Source organism: Scyliorhinus canicula, chromosome 17 (genome assembly GCF_902713615.1).
Source record: "Scyliorhinus canicula chromosome 17, sScyCan1.1, whole genome shotgun sequence".
In the NCBI taxonomy this organism is placed as follows: domain Eukaryota; kingdom Metazoa; phylum Chordata; class Chondrichthyes; order Carcharhiniformes; family Scyliorhinidae; genus Scyliorhinus; species Scyliorhinus canicula.
Genome location: NC_052162.1, coordinates 84303972 through 84327360, shown reverse-complemented (window position 1 = coordinate 84327360; position 23389 = coordinate 84303972). Strand labels below are relative to the sequence as shown.

Here is a 23389-nt window from a genome sequence, read left to right as displayed (position 1 = left end):
ATTTAATAAGATCAATTAACTATTGGAATGTTTGTTGCATGATTATACTGCAATTTTAGGGGTGGCACGGTAGCACAGTGGGTAGCACTGTTGCTTCAGGTGCCAGGGTCCCAGGTTCGCTGATTATGTGGGTCACTGATTATGTGGAGTCTGCACGTTCTCCCTGTGTCTGCGTGGGTTTCCTCCAGGTGCTCTGGTTTTCTCCCACAAGTCCCGAAAGATGTGCTGTTAGGTGAATTGTACATTCTGAATTCTCCCTCCGTGTACCTGAACAGGCGCAGCAGTGTGGCGACTAGGGGCTTTTCACAGTAACTTCATTGCACTGTTAATGTAAGCCTACTTGTGACAATAAAGATTACAATTATTATATTAGGTTGCTTGTATTTAGAGTGATCTATATTTTTGACACTTTTTAATTCCCTTGTATAGTAAGTGAATGGCTTGTCACATGTTCCTTCTTGCATTCAGTTCTACTGGCACTGGGTATTGTTGGGTGTAACAGAGTAGTGGTGCATGTGTCACTTCTTGGGAAATTTTCAATCAGTAATTTCTCTTGCAGTTGGCTGACCAAATTCAGTTACCTGATGTTGACAAGTAGGTTCTGAAGGATAAAGGAGGAGCATCAAAGAATATCTGCAAATGATACAAGACACTCAGGTCTTAAAAATATAAAGTCATCGGTATTAATTATTAGAAGCCCCACATTGCTGGCACAGGTATGAGGGGTTGAATGGACTCCTGCTGTGCCGTTAGGATACGGGCTGTTACTTAATTGAATGTAATCCCAATCCAAATTATAACTAAATGGCACATCCTGAAATAATTATTACAAATCATATAGCTTTCATGACCTATCTACATAGCTTAGGCACTTGGGTGATGCAATATTTACAAACAATCTTTGGTCAGTAAGGTTTTCTTTGTCACAAGATCATTTCATGTTTAAGAAATGTTTCCTACACGCGTTCTGAGTTGTACTTAACTGTCATGTAACCAAAGCCATTCAAGTACAAAGTAGTTATTTTCTGTGCAATTAGTATTTCTGGTAACAGATTAACTTTACCATCCACTCTTGCATTAAGATTTTAGCCCTAACTACAATCATCAAAGCAGGGGTATGCGGGACTGTCATTCACATTATCTAACTTCACCTATTAATATATTTTTCCACACCTTCATTGGCTCAAGTTTATCTTTAGAAAAAAAAATCCCTCATTACATTTTGGGTAGATGTGTCTGTGCTTATTCAGTTGTGAGATCATTCTTCACTGATTAAGCACATGTGTTTATTATGTGTCACACCTACAGTTTGGTCATCTCTTTGCAGGTCAGCTTAAACATGGGTTACCCAACAATTGGCATATATCTGAATAGTTGACTTTACTGGCAAACAGCAGTATACTCAATGGGTTACAACCTGCCTCTTTCATCAGATCTCTAGGGACCTGAAAGCTCGGGTCTTATTTAAAGTCAGGCTTTTGCATTCAGCATAACACTACACCAGGCCAGTCTGCATATTGATGTGTAGCGGATAAGGCTGATACACAAGGTGCGGCTGTCCGTGTGATATGTAGTAATTGCTAAAGCTGCGGTCACTGACATAAGGGGCAGGTTGATAGTAGCAGGTCACATTGGCGGCATTTGGAATAATATTCTGTTCACCTAGTACTCTCAGAGCCAAAAGGGTGATCATGTTCAAAGTCTGCCTTCTCTCATGTCCCATCAAACAGACTGTGCTCTCGTTCACAACTTGGCGCAGTGTCATCAAGTAATCATACTTGCTTTTCTCTTCGCCAATGAAATGGTTCCGTAAATAGGATTCGATCTTCCTTTGCTGCTCAGACACATCGGGAAAGTCAATGAAAAACCTTGAGCACATGTAGCGCTCTAAGCTTTTGATTTCTGAATCAGATGCTGGTTTAAATTCTCGAACCAAGAGATTGCTGTATTTAAGCAAGCCACCACCTCGGATCTCTTCAGGGTTTCTTGTGGCAATCAGTTTGCACCTCAGATGATCCATTGCTTCTTCAAAGTTTCCATACATGCTCTCTGCTAGGACAGCTGGATGGGACTCCTTTGTCATTTCATCCTCTTCACAACAGAAAAGAGGTAACAGTGAGTCCAGAATTATTTGGAAAGAGTCTACGCTAAATTCAAACTGCCGCCGTAATGAATTAACAAACTTTAGCTCAACATTTTTCCCACTGTTATTAGACAAGGAGATGAGACTCCACCGATCATATTCATTAGCAACTTTAACCATTTTCTGAACATAGACTTCTTTCAATGTGAGTCCTGTGATCTTTTCTTTATTAACACCTTGTGGTAGAAAGTCTAGAAGACAATTCAATACCACTCCTTTTACCACCTGGAACTCTTTCTCTCCAGGCAACTCTACTCTAAAGATAATGTCAAGGTCTTTGTAGCTTGTTCCATTTTGCTTCACAAGAATGTGGCTCGCTGTTGAGCCATTGAGACGAATGTCATGGACCATAATCCCATTCTCTTCCAGACGATCCTTCACAACATGAATTATGTCTTTTGGCTTTATTTCCAGTGTGGGGAAGTTGCCTCTTCCATGAATAGGTATCACTTCTGTTAAGACTTGATCCAAGCTCTGAATCTGTTCCCAGTTAAGGTTGTTGAACCTGCAGTCGAGACTCTCATCCATGATGCAGCCTGGCAAGTCTTTATCTGCCAAAACAAATTGAAAATAATGAAATTGCAGTGACAAGTGATAAATTCCAACAAAGTCACATCTCCTGTGAATTTTTGTCGATTCCAACCTTACTATGGATGAACACACAAAATATGAACGTGATTATTTTAGCCCATTCATTTTAGTTCTTTTCAAGTGACAGTACTTCAGTCAGAAACGCATGAACTGGAGTTAAAACCAATATATCTGTTTGTTACTTTCAGTGATAATTCTTATACTAGATCTAATTGATTGCAGGAATCTTTTAATATGTCAAAGCATGTTGTCCCATCTGTCCTAACCATAATTTTAATTGGATGTTCCCCTGAAAGTGTCTGAAACTCCAAACATAGCACTCATTTACGTAACAGCAATGTGATCTTAATATTACGTTGACAATGGACGATAATATCCAATGTGGGAAAGAAAATATGATTAAGTCATTAGTCTTAAAATCTTGCTCTTTGAAAGGAAGGGCTGAAAATCTGAACCCACTGCTTGGGAGTCCTGTCCTAACTGCGAAACAGCAATCTAATTGAAAGCAATGCTCCTACTACAGGAAATGTGCTTTATTAGCACCACAACATCCAAGATAAAACAGTAATGAAGTAAAAAAAAAATCTGATGATTACATAAATTCTCTGTGACCCCCTTGGACAGCTTTTTAGATCCAGAGAGCTTAACTTGAAAATATGTCAACAAGAAATTTAAAAACATTTATCTGGGAAAGACTACGTCAAATAATAGATTGGAAATTACTATGAGTCATATCATTTAACAAACATTTAATCTGTATTAAATTCATCCATTTGTTTTTTTAATGGAAGTATTATGAATGTGCATTTAGAAATGTATAATATGATCAAGCAGAGTCAGCATGGCTTCATGAAAGAGAAATTATGCCTGACAAATTTATTAGAATTCTTTGAGGTGGTAACAAGCAGGATAGATGAGGGGGAACCAGTAGATGTAATATACTTGTATTTCCAAAATACGTTCAGTAAGGTACCACACAAAAGGCTGCTAAATAAGATAAGAGCCCATGTTGTTGGGGGTAGCCTGGATAGAGAATTGGCTAACTTCTAGAAGTTAGAGTTGGGATAAGAGGGGCATTTTCAGGATGGAAACCTTTAACTAGTGGAGTGTGACGGGGATCCTTGCTGGGGCCACAATTATTTACAATATATATTAATGACTTGGACGAGGGGAGTGAATGAACTATTGCTAGGTTTGCGGGTGATACAAAAATAGGCGTGATGGCAAGTGGTGAGGATGATAAAAAACAACTACAGTGGAATGTAGACAAGTTAGGTGAGTGGGCAAAAGTTTGTCAAATGGAATATAATGTAGGAAAATGTTCAGTTATGCATTTTGGTAGGCAGAATAAAGGAGCTGAGTATTAGTTAAATAGGGAAATATTGCAGAAAACTGTAGAACAGAGATTTGGGGGTTCTCGTGCATAAATCAAGCTAACATGCAAATTCAGCAGGTAATTGGGAAGGCAAATAGAATATTGGTCATTATTTCAAAAGGAATGAAGTATAAAAATAGGGAAGTCCTGCTAAATCTATACAAGACACTAATTAGACCACACATTCTATGGTATGAAGTATAAAAATAATGAAGTCCTGTCATGGATGGCACGGTAGCACAGTGGTTAGCACTGTTGCTTCACAGCATCAGGGACCGGGTTCGATTCTCGGCTTGGGTCACTGTCTGTGTGGAGTCTGCACGATCTTCCTGTGTCTAAGTGGGCTTCCTCTGGGCACCCCAGTTTCCTCCCACAAGTCCTGAAGGATGTGTTTGTTTGGTGAATTGGACATTCTGAATTCTCCCTCAATGTACCCGAACAGGTGCCGTATGTGTGGCAACTAGGGGATTTTCACAGTAACTTCATTGCAGTGTTAGTGTAACCTACTTGTGACACTAATAAAGATTATTATTATTACTGATTAGACCACACCGAGAATACTGTGAATAGTTTTAGTTCCCTTATCTAAGGAAATATATACTGGCATTGGAGGTGGTCCAGAGAAGGTTCACAGTTGATTCTAGGTTTTGAGGGATTTTCTTATAAGGAGAGGTTAAGTAGATTCAGCCTATACACATTGGAGTTTAGAAGAATGAGAGGCGACCTTCTTGAGACATATCGGATTCTTAGGGGGCTTGACAGAGTAGATGATGAGAGGATGTTTCCTCTTGTGGGAAAGTCTTGAACCAGAGGACATAATCTCAGATTAAGGGGGTCGCCCATTTAAGACAGAGATATGGAGGGATTTCTTCTCTCAGAGAGTAGTGAGTGTGTGGAATTCTTTACTGCAGAGAGCTGTGAAGGTTGGGTCACGAAGTATGTTCAAGGCTGAGGTAGGCAGATTTCTAATCAGTGAGAGAATCAAGAGTTATGGGGATAAGGCGGGAAGGTGGAGTTAAGGATTATATCGGATCAGCCACGATCTCATTGAATGGCGGACAAACCCGATGGGCTGAATGGTCTACTTCTGCTTTGACATCTTATGTTCTTATGGTCTAACCCATTTCATACATAGAAATATATCAGAAACAGACTATTTCACCACCTTAGTCGATGATTACTATCCATTGAGGCAGATTATCTTGATCCTTATGAGAAGGTGATAGCACTTTCTCCTTTAAGTCAGAAGGTTGCAGGTTCAAATTCCACTCTAGAGACTTCAGTTCAAAATCTAGGTTGACAGTTCAGGTGTTAATCTGAAATCAATCTACCCTCTTAGGAGAATTAATAGATCCCATGGCGCTACTTCGAAGAGAAGCATGAGATTTCTCCTTGATGAGCAATCTGGCATTTGCACTCTCAACAAACATCAACAAAACGGATTATCCGATCATTATATCATTGCTTTTTGTGGGAGCTTGTTGGGCACAAATAAATTCCCACATTGCCCTTAATAACATCAGTGACTACTCTTCGAACAAACTTAATTGACAGTAAAACACTTTGGGACATTGTGAGATTACAAAGGTTGAATATAAATGCAAGTTGATTATTTTTATTTCATTAATTACTTTTACCTAACCTGTACTCATATCATTTCAATCCCTTTTCCTTCCTTGAATATTCACATAGCTCCAGCTCAACCACTGAATTGGTTTCAGTGAACATGTGAACCACTGAACATGAATTTCACACCCTCACCATCCAGTGTTTGAAGAAGTTTCCCCTGTTCTCTGTTCTGAAGCTACTTTTGATCTTATATCTGTAATCCTGCATTCTCCAGCTTTCATCTGCTGCTGAAAAGACATTTAAACCAAATAGCTTATTGTCTCCACCAGAGAGAAGAGCATTCTTACCAGAACAGCAATTTCAAAATTTGCAGAAGACCTTAAAGCATTGCATAAAGTAAATATTGTGAGAACATTAAAAATAAATGTCACTATAGTTCTGCTGGCTACCGAGGAAGTAGCTGGATTTTAAAAGGCCAAGGTCGCCTTCTGCTATCTTGACAGTCACATGTCAAAAAATTAATGGAGCTGTTGAAACATCAGAGCAATCAATCTCCACCATCTCCGTAAGGAGCCTATAGATTTACTACTCATTGATTGAAATAATGATTCTGAAGATTTGTTTCTAATCTGTCACAATGCTGCCACGATTCCCCCACACCCAACAAATGGTGGGTGTACAAATTACTTTTCAGAAAAATGGTCCTCAACATATTTCATAGAATTTACAGCGCAGAATGAGGCCATGAGGCCCATCGGGTCTGCAACAGCCTGAGGAAAGAGCACCCTACTTAAGCCCACACCTCTACCCTATCCCCATAACCCAGTAAGCCCACCTAACTTTTTTCACACTAAGGGGCAATTTAGCATGGCCAATCCACTTAACCTGCACATCTGTGGCCTGTGGGAGGAAACCGGAGCCCCCTGTAGGAAACTCACGCCGGCACGGGGAGAACATGCAGACTCCGCACAGTCACCCAAGGCTGGAATTGAACCTGGGACCCTGGAGCAGTGAGGCAACCATGCTGACCACTGTGCCACTGTGGCGCCCCCTGCCAATCCTGTTGATATTTCTTTCAGAAATCGGCCAAATGGCAACTCTCAGAAGCTGTGTATACTGAATTCATGTAATGAGCAGTCAACTCACTGTAATCTTTCTTATCCTTTCATGGGATATGGACGTCTTTGGCTAGACCAGCTATTGTTGCCCATCCATAATTATCCTTGCACCTTCTTGAACCACTACAGTCTAGTTGAGCTAAGGACAGGGATACAGATCACCCCTCAGGAGTGATGGAGAGTTCCTGCAATATATTCCTGCTCTCTGCATCTCAAAACGATACTATGGAAATATTCTTCAAAAGCACTCAAAATAAATTGCCTCATAGTAATCCAGATGGAGCATAGACCAGAGGTGCGTGATCATGATGAATTGAAAACTTGTCTTCCAGTAATGAAATACTTTCTCATTTTGAGCACCAGATGTCAACATTAATAATTTCCAAGTTGAATGCGGTAGAGTTAGGAATGAAAACTGAAAATGCTGAAAACTCTCAGCAGCTCTGGCAGCATCTGCGGAGAGAGAAACAGAGTTTACGGATGGGATGGGATTTTCCACCCCTCCCTATGGCGGGTTTCCGAGCGGCAGAGGTATCTTACCATGCTGCAGGGGGTGGAGGGGGTGGGGGGGGGGGGGGGGGGGAGGTTCTTTCAGTCCCGCTGATATCTACAGTGTCTTGCGCGGCTCACCATCCGCAACACCAGGGAACCCATCATGACCGGTCATTTTCAGCGGGACCAGAAGATCACACCGGTGGAAGCCTTGGAAAGTTCATCCCAACGTTTAGTGTGTATGACTCTTCTTCACAGGTATACAGACACCAAATGTTAACTCTGTTTCTTTCTCCACAGATGCCGCCAGACATGTTGAGTCCTTCCAGCATTTCCTGTTTTCATTTCAGATTTCCAGCATCTGCAGTATTTTACTTTTATTGCAATAGAGTTGGATGCAGAGTAAATGTTTCTCTACTCTCCCCTATGGTTAACCTCCAACTCAACCTCAGGAAAGCATCCTCTTTCTTCCTCAAATCCTACACATCATCCATTCTGAGTAAGATGCTATGGGTCCTTGTTCACGAGGGTGGGTTGGATCTGATAAGCTAACTTCATCGACAGTTACAGTTGAAGAGACTTTCATCCATAATTCCCAGAGAAGAGAAGCCCTTTGTGGACCCAAAAAAGTTATTTTTGATGAACTTTCATTTTACTGTTATATTTTTCCTTGATTGAATTTGTGTTCTGATTTATTTTTCAGACTAATGCAATCTTTATGCTCAAATCCCTGTGACTCCTCTGTTTTTCACACAATGGCTTTATTTTGCACCATTGTTTTTAGCCATGTGAAAGCTCAGGTTTGAGCCTCAGTGGGAGGACAGCAAACATTTAAGATGAAAAGGACTTGCCAAACTACAACAATTGAACACACCCAATATAAAGGATAAACATTCCCAGACTATTTAACTGTACAAGTCTCCAGAACCCTACGCAGAATCCTTTCCAGTTGTTGTTAATTATTTGCCTAAAGAAGTGCTTTCTGGCATTAGTCATGACCTGGTTGTCACTTGATTGCTGCTATCATGATACTATTTTCTGGATAAATATAGAAAGTTTCGCTCAAATGAATTAAAACACCTTCCATAGAAGGAAACCGTAGAATCCCAACAGATGTTGGCCATTCAGCCCATCGAGTCTGCCCCGACACTCTGCAAGAGCACCCTATCGGCCCAATCCCCCACCTATCCCCGTCACCCTACCTAGTGGCAATTTAGCATCGCCAATCCACCTAATCTGCACATCTTTGGACTGTGGGTAGGAAACCGGAGCACCTGAGGAAACCTACTCAGACACGGGAAGAACATGCAAACTCCACATAGGCCAGGGGTGGGCAAACTACGGCCCGCGGGCCGCATGCGGCCCGACAAAGGTTTTTATGCGGCCCGCCAATGAGGTGCCCGGAATCATAACCAGCATTTTTGAAAAGCCGCCGGGGAAAAGCCGCTGAAGTAAATGCGCTTACTCAATAAGCGCATTTACTTCAGCGGCTTTTCCCCGGCGGCTTTTCAAAAATGCCGGTTATGATTCCGGGCACCTCATTGGCGGGCCGCATAAAAACGCGCGTGATGGGGTGGATGAGTGGGGCTGTCTCATTGGTCGGTTTAGTTGGGTGTGCGACCAATAGGAGTCCAGGTTACAAACAATAAGCCTTACTATTTTTGTAACCTGGACTCCTATTGGTCGCACACCCAACTAAACCGACCAATAAGGCAGCCCCACTCATCCACCCCACTACGCGCGTTTTTATCGTTGACTCGGCTAGGCTGTGCTTCTGTCAGTGTTAAGGATCAGCACAAGCAACTTGACACCTGATTTCAACAAACTGGTAAATAACTGCAGTCAGATGCATCATTCTCATTGACATTGTTCTGTTACTTACTGAGTTACTTTGTTTTTCAAATAAATGTGCTTTTTTTTCTTTAAAGACCTTTTATTTTGGCGATTTAAAATATTAATTATTTTACTTAATATACGATGCGGCCCTTTAAAGTTGTGAATTTCTGAATGTGGCCCTTGCACGGAAAAGTTTGTCCACCCCTGACATAGGCAGTCACCCAAGGCTGGAATCGAACCCAGGTCCCTGGTGCTGTGAGGCAACAGTTCTAACCACTGTGTCACCATGCTGCCCTGTTGAAGCTTGACATACAGTGGCTGACTTCAGAAACTAATTTAATAAAAACAGCCTGAAATGTCACAATTGAGATTAACTTTTCAAGAACAAATGCCATTTGAGTATCTAAGAGAAATGTTACCAGCTAGTTGCCCTTGACATCCCATTGTAATTTGAAAAAAAAGTTATCAGGGAGAGATGAAAGGCATATTTCTGTAGAACACTTTCTGTTGCCATCCACTGCATCTTAAGCTTCAGAAGATGTGATTGATATACTCACACAGCCTGCCTGTGCTTGTATTTTCAGCCATTGGAGGAGCCAGATCCAAAGGGAAAGAGCAACCAATCAGTGCTGTAAATCCACCAGTACCATAACCTACAATATAAAAATGTTCCCATCTTTGAGAAGGAGCCTATTTATTTAATTTCTACTTGCTAAAGAGAAAAAAAGTCAGGTAGAATGGTGACCATCCCTGCAACCTTTGAATTTACCTGAGATTAAATTATCCTGGGTTATAATTTGAACAGTAAAATTTGTATAGATTTCAATCATGTTAGTCTTGGAGAATTCTGTGTTTTAGGCTTGCCTTTCATTGTTAACACATCGTTAAAATTTTCTGGCTCCACACTCTGAATTAGCCGTGTGAGAAATTCTCATCTGAAAGAGTTGCACTCTGTTCTTGGTATTTGTAAGATTAATTAAAGTTTGTCCTTAAAGTATAACGTCCTGAGGGGACTTGATTTGGTGGACACCCGGGGAATGTTTCCATGTGTGGCTGAAGACTAAAACTAGGAGACATTGTTTAAAAATAAGAGGTCTCCCTTTTAAGGCAGAGATGAGGAGAAATTTATTCTCCTAGAGAGTCGTGCTGGTGTAGAATTCTCTACCATGGAAAGCAGTGGCGGCTGGGTCATTGAATTTATTCCCAGCAGAGTTAGACAGATTTTTGTTCGGCAAGGGAGTGAAAGGTTATGGGGAGGGGGGAGGGGGAGGGGGGGGGGGGGGCGCAGACAGGAAAGTAGAGCTGAGACCACAACCCGATCAGGTTGAATGGTGGAGCAGGTTTGAAGGGCCAAATGGCCTCCTCCTGTTCCTACATTCCTTGGTATAATGATAATAGCATGCTCATTATAAGGCTGGCATAGTGGTGCAGTGGTTAGCACTGCTGCCTCACAGCACTGAGGACACGGGTTCGATCCCGGCCCCAGGTCACTGGACGTGTGGAGTTTGCATATTCTTCCCATGCCTACGTGGGTCTCACCCCCACAACCCAAAGATGTGCAGCGTAGGGGGATTGGCCACACTAAATTGCCCTGTAATTGGGAAAAAAAGAATTGGGTATTCTAAATTTATTTTTAAAAACAAGCTCATTATTTTACCTTAAAAACAACTATGCTTCATACATCATTACACTGTGTCCTAAAGGCGGCAGTAATTGAAACTGTTCTCTATTAACACTTGTCTATTCAGTAACATTCAGCTATACGACCCCTCCTAGTTATGCCTGTAACTGAACTCAGGCTTTGCATTTCTTTCAAAAATGAAATGAAATGAAAATAAAAATAAGTCTTAAAGAATTGTCAAAGAAGGCCCATTCACCCAATGTGCCTGTGCTGGCTGGGTCTTTGTAAGAGTCTCTCATTCTCAACTTCCTACTTGTTCCCCAAAGCCCAAAAATTATTCCCTTTCCCCCTTTTGCCAGTATATATCACACTGCCTTTTGAAAGTTCCTATTGAATTTGCTTCCACCTGTCTTCTCAAGCAATACATTCCAGATGATAACAGCTGGCTGCCTATTGACTGGGTTCAGCAGCCTCTGGGTTCAACAGGTGCAGGAAACCCCTCAGCTTGTCAGCCCCTCCAAACAAATAAAAAAATCATTAACATATGAAAATAAACAGAGAGAAAATCAACATCGACGCTGAAAAAAACCCACAAAATGATCTGCCATGGGGGCGGGTGGGGGAGCTTAAAAGTGTGCCAAAATGTGGAAGGAGATTTTATTTTACAAGCAAAAAGGTTGCAGATGCTGGAATTTGCTCCCCTACACCGCCCCCCGCCCCCAGAAGTATGTAATGACAATTGAAGCGTTCAAGACTGGAGATTGCTGTTCGTCTGGAGGATTATGGAGCAAAGGCAGGGAGATGCTAAAGAGGCGGCGAACAGAGATGATCTAATTGATATTCCAGCTCCCAATGATGTAAAACATATGCACTAAAAACAGCTCTGTTGACGGTGTGTGTTTCACTCCTGACGCACAAACCCATCTATTGAGCTGACCCGCAGGTCAAGTTCATCAATTATGCTGAGCGCTGCCTGTCAGAGCTAGCTGCGATAGTACAGCAGTCAACTTTAATGATATGGCACATTAAACAATGTGACCCACCCCTCACACCCCCTCCCCAGTTAACAGGATTGCGATAGCGGTATAAACAAAAAGAAAACAGCCATTAATCTTCACCCTGTCCCGTGGACAGATTTTAACCCCTAATGTTGCCACCCCCAAGACCCATCCTGTTTCTGTTGTTGGTATTGATGAATTCTGGCGCTGGTGAGGACAGAGTTCTCCCTGCCGGAGTGAATACACCAAGAGCTCGTTGCTAATAAATAAAAACTGTGGGTCACCCGGAAAGGAGCAGGATACATACAGCGAGCTGGAGGAAATCGATTTCAATCGGTTGTTGTGATCACACCGAAATGTGCGCTTTCATTTCCTTGAATCACTGGACGAAGATTGGGGTTCGATTCCCGTTAGGAATCACTCCCCCCCCCCCCCCCCACTTTCTCCAACCCTCTCCTCAACTTGCACGGGACAAGGTGGGTCTGAATGGGTTTGTTTTACATCAATATTCCCCAGTGGTTTAGGACTGTAGTAAACAGCACGAACAGCCACATGCTGGAGGCGAGCTGGTCCATTCATTAATGGCAATAATCTCTCCCCGCGGCTAACTCATTGTGAAATCTCTGCAGTCAGGAAGCTGAGGGAGCTGACACTGGGGGAAACCTCGGCGCACTGGCTGGCTGGGCTCTTCCGAATGAGAATTGCTCACAAGGACCAATGCCTGGACGAAAACAAGTACTGAGTGCGTAGATTCATGTATATGTTGTACAAATGTTCTCCCTCTGTCGGTAAGCAAAGCGCCCTGTGTGATTTGTGCAGCGTGGCTGTTACTCGGCTGGTGGCAGTGTGCCAGGCAGTGGGGTCTGGACAGGAATGATACAGGGCACAGTGGCACACTGTCATGTACATCGCAGCACGGATGGCCAATGATATACAATCCAAGTCACTCTTTTTGAACCCAGCGCCTATTTAAAAAGTCCGATGGGAAAGATTCAATAAACAAAGCGGGAGCGGCCAAGACCCTGTTTCCCTTATTCGGCTTGATATTAATAATAATAGCAACCGCTCCCTCTCTACGCTGGTGGGGAGCCATCGGTGCTGGGGCTGCCCAGGGCAGTGCTTCTTAGTAATAATGAAGATTGCCTCGGCAACAATATTGTACATGTTTGATAGAGAGAGGGGTTCCGGCTGGATAAGAGTTTTATGGCTGTCCCAGTTTAAACTTGTTACATTATCTGAATTCCCCGTACAACTCTTACACCGTCAGGTCCAGGAGAGCTGTCTGCGTGTGCCCACCTTTGCTGTTGGCAATGAAGATTTAATTGGGGGTTGTCTCCCAAAGGGCGACCCCAGGCTCTCGCAGTGTGAGATGAGAGGGTTGGGGGGTGGTGGGGGTAGTGGGGGTGATTGTATTCTGCACTGGGCAGAGTTGTGTAGACATTGCAGTAAGAGATACACTCACCAGTGCCGGAGTTTAACGAGAGGGTGCTGCTGCTGCTGCTGCTGCTGGTGATGCTGGCAGCTTGAGTGGAGGTTGAAACTCGCTTTCTGGTCTACCTGGGGCTCTGTGGGTGGCCGGAGGAATGTCACCCAGATTGGAGCAGGGACAGGATTCGGCTCTGGGGCAACTCTCCAAATGGGGCCAGGCTGCTGATCCTAGATTCGGATCCGGATCCACTCCCCCTCTCTGTCTGTCTCTTGCTCCAGATGTCAGATTCCGAGCCCGCGGCTGGCTCTCTGGCTGCACCTTGTGGGGATTCGTGGAGCTGGGACGAGTTGCCGGCAGAGATGTCTGACTGAGCGGCAGGGATCTGTCCAGGAGAAGGTGGTACTGAAGGGAAGCTCGGAGCCAGTGTGTGTTTTCTAGCCCCGTCCTTGGAGCGGAAAGCTGTTGTCCTGGAGATGCTTTCGTCAGACATTTAAGGTGGTCCAGGCCGAAAACAAATCAGCGGCACTTAAAGTGACACAGAAGAATGAGAGGCACGTCCCAAGCTGGCAAACACTGCACTCGCTTGGGAAATATTTATGACTGGGTTTAATATGGACCAACAGAGTTACAGTGCCAGGCTGACGCTGATGCCTTGTGGAGTCTGTTTTTACATAGACCTGCGTCATGAGCTTGCTAAATAGGAAGATCTGCACATCCTCTCACAGTGCCAACTGACCCTCAAACTATTAAAGGCCCCTGTTACTGATACCAGTCACACACACTGCCCACTGTCACTGATCCCAGTCACACTCACTCCCCGTCACTGACCCCAGTCACACTCACTGCCCCCTGTCACTGATCCCACCCACACTCACTGCCCCTGTCACTGATCCCAGTCACACTCACTGACCCTGTCACTGATCCCAGTCACACACACTGCCCCTGTCACTGATCCCAGTCACACTCACTGACCCTGTCACTGATCCCAGTCACACTCACTGCTCCTGTCACTGATCCCAGTCACACACACTGCTCCTGTTACTGATCCCAGTCACACACACTGCCCGTGTCACTGATCCCAGTCACACACACTGCCCCCTGACACTGATCCCAGTCACACTCACTGCCCCTATCACTGATCCCAGTCACACTCACTGCCCCCTGACACTGATCCCAGTCACACTCACTGCCCCCTGACACTAACCACAGTAACACTCACTGCCACTGTCACTGATCCCAGTCACACACACTGCCCCCTGTCACTGATCCCAGTCACACTCACTGCTCCTGTCACTGATCCCAGTCACACACACTGCCCCTGTCACTGACCCCCATCACACTCACTGCCCCTGTCACTGAACCCAGTCTCACTCACTGCCCCTGTCAGTGATCCCAGTCACACTCACTGCCCCTGTCACTAACCCCAGTAACACTCACTGCCCCCTGTCACTGATCCCAGTCACACACACTGCTCCTGTTACTGATCCCAGTCACACACACTGCCCGTGTCACTGATCCCAGTCACACTCACTGCCCCCTGACACTGATCCCAGTCACACTCACTGCCCCTGTCACTGATCCCAGTCACACTCACTGCCCCCTGACACTGATCCCAGTCACACTCACTGCCCCCTGACACTAACCACAGTAACACTCACTGCCACTGTCACTGATCCCAGTCACACTCACTGCCTCCTGACACTAACCACAGTAACACTCACTGCCACTGTCACTGATCCCAGTCACACTCACTGCCCCCTGACACTAACCACAGTAACACTCACTGCCACTGTCACTGATCCCAGTCACACACACTGCCCCCTGTCACTGATCCCAGTCACACTCACTGCTCCTGTCACTGACCCCAGTTACACTCACTGCCCCTGTCACTGACCCCAGTCACACTCACTGCCCCTGTCACTGACCCCCATCACACTCACTGCCCCTGTCACTGATCCCAGTCACACTCACTGCCCCTGTCACTGATCCCAGTCACACTCACTGCCCCTGGCCCTGATCTCAGTCACACTCACTGCCCCTGTCACTGACCCACATCACACTCACTGCTCCTGTCACTGATCCCAGTCACACTCACTGCACCTGTCACTGACCCCAATCACACTCACTGCCCCTGTCACTGATCTCAGTCACACTCACTGCCCCTGTCACTGACCCACATCACACTCACTGCCCCCTGTCACTGATCCCAGTCACACTCACTGCCCCTGTCACTGATCCCAGTCACACTCACTGCACCTGTCACTGACCCCAATCACACTCACTGCCCCTGTCACTGACCGCAGTCACACTCGCTGCCCTTTCTCTGATACCAGTCACACTCACTGCCCCTGTTACTGACCCAAGTCACACTCACTGCCCCTGTCACTGATCCCAGTCACACTCACTGCCCCTGTCACTGATCCCAGTCACACTCACTGCCCCTGTCACTGACCCCCATCACACTCACTGCTCCTGTCACTGATCCCAGTCACACTCACTGCCCCTGTCACTGATCCCAGTCACACTCACTGCCCCTGTCACTGACCCCAGTCACACTCACTGCCCCTGTCACTGATCCCAGTCACACTCACTGCCCCTGTCACTGACCCCAGTCACACTCACTGCCCCTGTCACTGACCCCAGTCACACTCACTGCCCCCTGACACTAACCACAGTAACACTCACTGCCACTGTCACTGATCCCAGTCACACACACTGCCCCTGTCACTGACCCCCATCACACTCACTGCCCCTGTCACTGAACCCAGTCTCACTCACTGCCCCTGTCAGTGATCCCAGTCACACTCACTGCCCCTGTCACTAACCCCAGTAACACTCACTGCCCCCTGTCACTGATCCCAGTCACACACACTGCCCCTGTCACTGATCCCAGTCACACTCACTGCTCCTGTCACTGATCCCAGTCACACACACTGCCCCTGTCACTGACCCCCATCACACTCACTGCCCCTGTCACTGAACCCAGTCTCACTCACTGCCCCTGTCAGTGATCCCAGTCACACTCACTGCCCCTGTCACTAACCCCAGTAACACTCACTGCCCCCTGTCACTGATCCCAGTCACACACACTGCCCCTGTCACTGATCCCAGTCACACTCACTGCTCCTGTTACTGATCCCAGTCACACACACTGCCCGTGTCACTGATCCCAGTCACACTCACTGCCCCCTGACACTGATCCCAGTCACACTCACTGCCCCCTGACACTAACCACAGTAACACTCACTGCCACTGTCACTGATCCCAGTCACACTCACTGCCTCCTGACACTAACCACAGTAACACTCACTGCCACTGTCACTGATCCCAGTCACACTCACTGCCCCCTGACACTAACCACAGTAACACTCACTGCCACTGTCACTGATCCCAGTCACACACACTGCCCCCTGTCACTGATCCCAGTCACACTCACTGCTCCTGTCACTGACCCCAGTCACACTCACTGCCCCTGTCACTGACCCCAGTCACACTCACTGCCCCTGTCACTGACCCCCATCACACTCACTGCCCCTGTCACTGATCCCAGTCACACTCACTGCCCCTGTCACTGATCCCAGTCACACTCACTGCCCCTGGCCCTGATCTCAGTCACACTCACTGCCCCTGTCACTGACCCACATCACACTCACTGCTCCTGTCACTGATCCCAGTCACACTCACTGCACCTGTCACTGACCCCAATCACACTCACTGCCCCTGTCACTGATCTCAGTCACACTCACTGCCCCTGTCACTGACCCACATCACACTCACTGCCCCCTGTCACTGATCCCAGTCACACTCACTGCCCCTGTCACTGATCCCAGTCACACTCACTGCACCTGTCACTGACCCCAATCACACTCACTGCCCCTGTCACTGACCGCAGTCACACTCGCTGCCCTTTCTCTGATACCAGTCACACTCACTGCCCCTGTTACTGACCCAAGTCACACTCACTGCCCCTGTCACTGATCCCAGTCACACTCACTGCCCCTGTCACTGATCCCAGTCACACTCACTGCCCCTGTCACTGACCCCCATCACACTCACTGCTCCTGTCACTGATCCCAGTCACACTCACTGCCCCTGTCACTGATCCCAGTCACACTCACTGCCCCTGTCACTGACCCCAGTCACACTCACTGCCCCTGTCACTGACCCCAGTCACACTCACTGCCCCGTCACTGATACCAGTCAAACACACTGCCCCCTGTCACTGATCCCAGTCACACTCACTGCCCCCTGTCACTGACCCCAGTCACACTCACTGCCCCTGTCACTGAACCCAGTCACACTCACTGAGCCTGTCACTGACCCACATCACACTCACTGCCCCTGTCACTGGTCCCAGTCACACTCACTGAGCCTGTCACTGATCCCAGTGACACTCACTGTCCCTCTCACTGATACAAATCAAATCACTGCCCTTCACTGATTCCTGTCACACTCACTGCCCAATCACTGATACCAGTCACACTCACTGCCCCTGCCACTGATCCCAGTCACACTCACTGCCCCTGTCACTGTCCCCTGTCACACTCACTGCCCCTGTCACTGACCCCTGTCACACTCACTGTCCCTGTCACTGATCTCAGTCACACTCACTGCCCCGTCACTGATCCCAGTCACACTCACTGCCCCTGCCACTGATCCCAGTCACAGTCGCTGCCCCGTCACTGATCCCAGTCACACTCACTGCCATTTCACTGATACCAGTCACACTCACTGCCCTGTCACTGATCCCAGTCACACTCACTGCCCCTCTCACTGCTCCCTATCACACTCACTGCCCCTGTCACTGATCCCAGTCACACTCACTGCCCCTTTCACTGATCCCAGTCACACTCACTGCCCCGTCACTGATCCCAGCCACACTCACTGCTCCTGTCACTGATCCCATTCACACTCACTGCCACTCTCACTGATATCAGCCACGCTCACTGCACCTGTCACTGACCCCAGTCACACTCACTGCCCCTGTCACTGATACCAGTCACACTCACTGCCCCTCTCACTGCTCCCCATCACACTCACTGCCCCCTGTCACTGATCCCAGTCACACTCACTGCCCCTTTCACTGATCCCAGTCACACTCACTGCCCTGTCACTGATCCCAGTCACACTCACTGCCCCTCTCACTGCTCCCCATCACACTCACTGCCCCCTGTCACTGATCCCAGTCACACTCACTGCCCCTCTCACTGATATCAGCCACACTCACTGCACCTGTCAGTGATCCCAGCCACACTCACTGCCCCCCGTCACTGACCGCAGTCACACTCGCTGCCCCGTCACTGATCTCAGTCACACTCACTGCCCTTTCACTGATACCAGTCACACTCACTGCCCCTGTCACTGACCCCCATCACACTCACTGTACCTGTCACTGATCCCAGTCACACTCACTGTACCTGTCACTGATCCCAGTCACACTCACTGCTCCTGTCACTGATACCAGTCACACTCACTGCCCCTGTCTCTGATCCCAGTCACACTCACTGCTCCTGTCACTGGTCCCAGTCACACTCACTGATCCTGTCACTGACCCCAGTCACACTCACTGCCCCGTGATTGATACCAGTCAAACACACTGCCCCCTGTCACTCATCCCAGTCACACTCACTGCTCCTGTCACTGACCCCAGTCACTCTCACTGCCCCTGTCACTGAACCCAGTCACACTCACTGCCCAATCACTGATACCAGTCACACTCACTGCCCCTGTCACTGATCCCAGTGACACTCACTGCCCCTGTCACTGATACCAGTCACACTCACTGCCCCTCTCACTGATACAAATCAAATCACTGCCTGTCACTGATTCCTGTCACACTCACTGCCCCATCACTGATACCAGTCACACTCACTGCCCCTCTCACTACTCCCCAGTCACACTCACTGCCCCGTCACTGATCCCAGTCACACTCACTGCCCCTGTCACTGATACCAGTCACACTCACTGCCCCTGTCACTGATCCCAGTCACACTCACTGCCCCTGTCACTGATCCCAGTCACACTCACTGCCCCTGTCACTGACCCCAGTCACACTCACTGCCCCTGTCACTGATCCCAGTCACACTCACTGCCCCTGTCACTGACCCCAGTCACACTCACTGCCCCTGTCACTGACCCCAGTCACACTCACTGCCCCCTGACACTAACCACAGTAACACTCACTGCCACTGTCACTGATCCCAGTCACACACACTGCCCCTGTCACTGACCCCCATCACACTCACTGCCCCTGTCACTGAACCCAGTCTCACTCACTGCCCCTGTCAGTGATCCCAGTCACACTCACTGCCCCTGTCACTAACCCCAGTAACACTCACTGCCCCCTGTCACTGATCCCAGTCACACACACTGCCCCTGTCACTGATCCCAGTCACACTCACTGCTCCTGTCACTGATCCCAGTCACACACACTGCCCCTGTCACTGACCCCCATCACACTCACTGCCCCTGTCACTGAACCCAGTCTCACTCACTGCCCCTGTCAGTGATCCCAGTCACACTCACTGCCCCTGTCACTAACCCCAGTAACACTCACTGCCCCCTGTCACTGATCCCAGTCACACACACTGCCCCTGTCACTGATCCCAGTCACACTCACTGCTCCTGTTACTGATCCCAGTCACACACACTGCCCGTGTCACTGATCCCAGTCACACTCACTGCCCCCTGACACTGATCCCAGTCACACTCACTGCCCCCTGACACTAACCACAGTAACACTCACTGCCACTGTCACTGATCCCAGTCACACTCACTGCCTCCTGACACTAACCACAGTAACACTCACTGCCACTGTCACTGATCCCAGTCACACTCACTGCCCCCTGACACTAACCACAGTAACACTCACTGCCACTGTCACTGATCCCAGTCACACACACTGCCCCCTGTCACTGATCCCAGTCACACTCACTGCTCCTGTCACTGACCCCAGTCACACTCACTGCCCCTGTCACTGACCCCAGTCACACTCACTGCCCCTGTCACTGACCCCCATCACACTCACTGCCCCTGTCACTGATCCCAGTCACACTCACTGCCCCTGTCACTGATCCCAGTCACACTCACTGCCCCTGGCCCTGATCTCAGTCACACTCACTGCCCCTGTCACTGACCCACATCACACTCACTGCTCCTGTCACTGATCCCAGTCACACTCACTGCACCTGTCACTGACCCCAATCACACTCACTGCCCCTGTCACTGATCTCAGTCACACTCACTGCCCCTGTCACTGACCCACATCACACTCACTGCCCCCTGTCACTGATCCCAGTCACACTCACTGCCCCTGTCACTGATCCCAGTCACACTCACTGCACCTGTCACTGACCCCAATCACACTCACTGCCCCTGTCACTGACCGCAGTCACACTCGCTGCCCTTTCTCTGATACCAGTCACACTCACTGCCCCTGTTACTGACCCAAGTCACACTCACTGCCCCTGTCACTGATCCCAGTCACACTCACTGCCCCTGTCACTGATCCCAGTCACACTCACTGCCCCTGTCACTGACCCCCATCACACTCACTGCCCCTGTCACTGATCCCAGTCACACTCACTGCCCCTGTCACTGATCCCAGTCACACTCACTGCCCCTGTCACTGACCCCAGTCACACTCACTGCCCCTGTCACTGACCCCAGTCACACTCACTGCCCCGTCACTGATACCAGTCAAACACACTGCCCCCTGTCACTGATCCCAGTCACACTCACTGCCCCCTGTCACTGACCCCAGTCACACTCACTGCCCCTGTCACTGAACCCAGTCACACTCACTGAGCCTGTCACTGACCCACATCACACTCACTGCCCCTGTCACTGGTCCCAGTCACACTCACTGAGCCTGTCACTGATCCCAGTGACACTCACTGTCCCTCTCACTGATACAAATCAAATCACTGCCCTTCACTGATTCCTGTCACACTCACTGCCCAATCACTGATACCAGTCACACTCACTGCCCCTGCCACTGATCCCAGTCACACTCACTGCCCCTGTCACTGTCCCCTGTCACACTCACTGCCCCTGTCACTGACCCCTGTCACACTCACTGTCCCTGTCACTGATCTCAGTCACACTCACTGCCCCGTCACTGATCCCAGTCACACTCACTGCCCCTGCCACTGATCCCAGTCACAGTCGCTGCCCCGTCACTGATCCCAGTCACACTCACTGCCATTTCACTGATACCAGTCACACTCACTGCCCTGTCACTGATCCCAGTCACACTCACTGCCCCTCTCACTGCTCCCTATCACACTCACTGCCCCTGTCACTGATCCCAGTCACACTCACTGCCCCTTTCACTGATCCCAGTCACACTCACTGCCCCGTCACTGATCCCAGCCACACTCACTGCTCCTGTCACTGATCCCATTCACACTCACTGCCACTCTCACTGATATCAGCCACGCTCACTGCACCTGTCACTGACCCCAGTCACACTCACTGCCCCTGTCACTGATACCAGTCACACTCACTGCCCCTCTCACTGCTCCCCATCACACTCACTGCCCCCTGTCACTGATCCCAGTCACACTCACTGCCCCTTTCACTGATCCCAGTCACACTCACTGCCCTGTCACTGATCCCAGTCACACTCACTGCCCCTCTCACTGCTCCCCATCACACTCACTGCCCCCTGTCACTGATCCCAGTCACACTCACTGCCCCTCTCACTGATATCAGCCACACTCACTGCACCTGTCAGTGATCCCAGCCACACTCACTGCCCCCCGTCACTGACCGCAGTCACACTCGCTGCCCCGTCACTGATCTCAGTCACACTCACTGCCCTTTCACTGATACCAGTCACACTCACTGCCCCTGTCACTGACCCCCATCACACTCACTGTACCTGTCACTGATCCCAGTCACACTCACTGTACCTGTCACTGATCCCAGTCACACTCACTGCTCCTGTCACTGATACCAGTCACACTCACTGCCCCTGTCTCTGATCCCAGTCACACTCACTGCTCCTGTCACTGGTCCCAGTCACACTCACTGATCCTGTCACTGACCCCAGTCACACTCACTGCCCCGTGATTGATACCAGTCAAACACACTGCCCCCTGTCACTCATCCCAGTCACACTCACTGCTCCTGTCACTGACCCCAGTCACTCTCACTGCCCCTGTCACTGAACCCAGTCACACTCACTGCCCAATCACTGATACCAGTCACACTCACTGCCCCTGTCACTGATCCCAGTGACACTCACTGCCCCTGTCACTGATACCAGTCACACTCACTGCCCCTCTCACTGATACAAATCAAATCACTGCCTGTCACTGATTCCTGTCACACTCACTGCCCCATCACTGATACCAGTCACACTCACTGCCCCTCTCACTACTCCCCAGTCACACTCACTGCCCCGTCACTGATCCCAGTCACACTCACTGCCCCTGTCACTGATACCAGTCACACTCACTGCCCCTGTCACTGATCCCAGTCACAGTCACTGCCCCTGTCACTGATAAGAGTCTCACTCACTGCTCCTGTCACTGATCCCAGTCACACTCACTGCCCCTGTCACTGATCCCAGTCACACTCACTCCCCCTCTCACTGATAAGAGTCTCACTCACTGCTCCTGTCACTGATCCCAGTCACACTCACTGTCCCCTGTCACTGATCCCAGTCACACTCACTGCCCCTCTCACTGATACAAATCAAATCACTGCCCGTCACTGATTCCTGTCACACTCACTGCCCCTGTCACTGAACCCAGTCACACTCACTGCCCCTCTCACTGCTCCCCATCACACTCACTGCCCCCGTCACTGATCCCAGTCACACTCACTGCCCCGTCACTGAACCCAGTCACACTCACTGAGCCTGTCACTGATCCCAGTCACACTCACTCAGCCTGTCACTGATCCCAGTCACACTCAATGACCCTGTCACTGATACCAGTCACACTCACTGCCCCTGTCACTGATCCCTGTCACACTCACTGCCCCTGTCACTGATCCTAGTCACACTCTATGCCCCTGTCACTGATACCATTCACACACACTGCCCCTGTCACTGATCCCAGTCACACTCACTGCCCCCTGTCACTGATCCCAGTCACACTCACTGCCCCTGTCAGTGATCCCAGTCACAGTCACTGCTCCTGTCACTGATCCCAGTCACACTCACTGTGCCTGTTACTGACCTCAGTCACACTCACTGCCCCTGTCAC

General features: G+C 48.6%; 1 protein-coding gene across 1 annotated transcript; it reads right to left on the bottom strand.

The window, feature by feature from the left end:
* Positions 1 to 261: 261 nt before the first annotated feature.
* Positions 262 to 13801, bottom strand: LOC119952375 (terminal nucleotidyltransferase 5C-like). The gene is made up of 2 exons (XM_038776079.1): positions 13206 to 13801; positions 262 to 2694 (listed from the first exon to the last, which is right to left on the bottom strand). Exon 2 carries the CDS (start codon positions 2669 to 2671, stop codon positions 1496 to 1498), a length of 1176 nt encoding a protein of 391 aa, XP_038632007.1. The 5' UTR covers positions 2672 to 2694; positions 13206 to 13801; the 3' UTR covers positions 262 to 1495.
* Between the last annotated feature and the right edge of the window lie 9588 nt (positions 13802 to 23389).

Bases quoted from the DNA above. Each gene is read 5' to 3' on its own strand.
- LOC119952375 (XM_038776079.1), bottom strand. From the start codon at position 2,671: ATGGATGAGAGTCTCGACTGCAGGTTCAACAACCTTAACTGGGAACAG.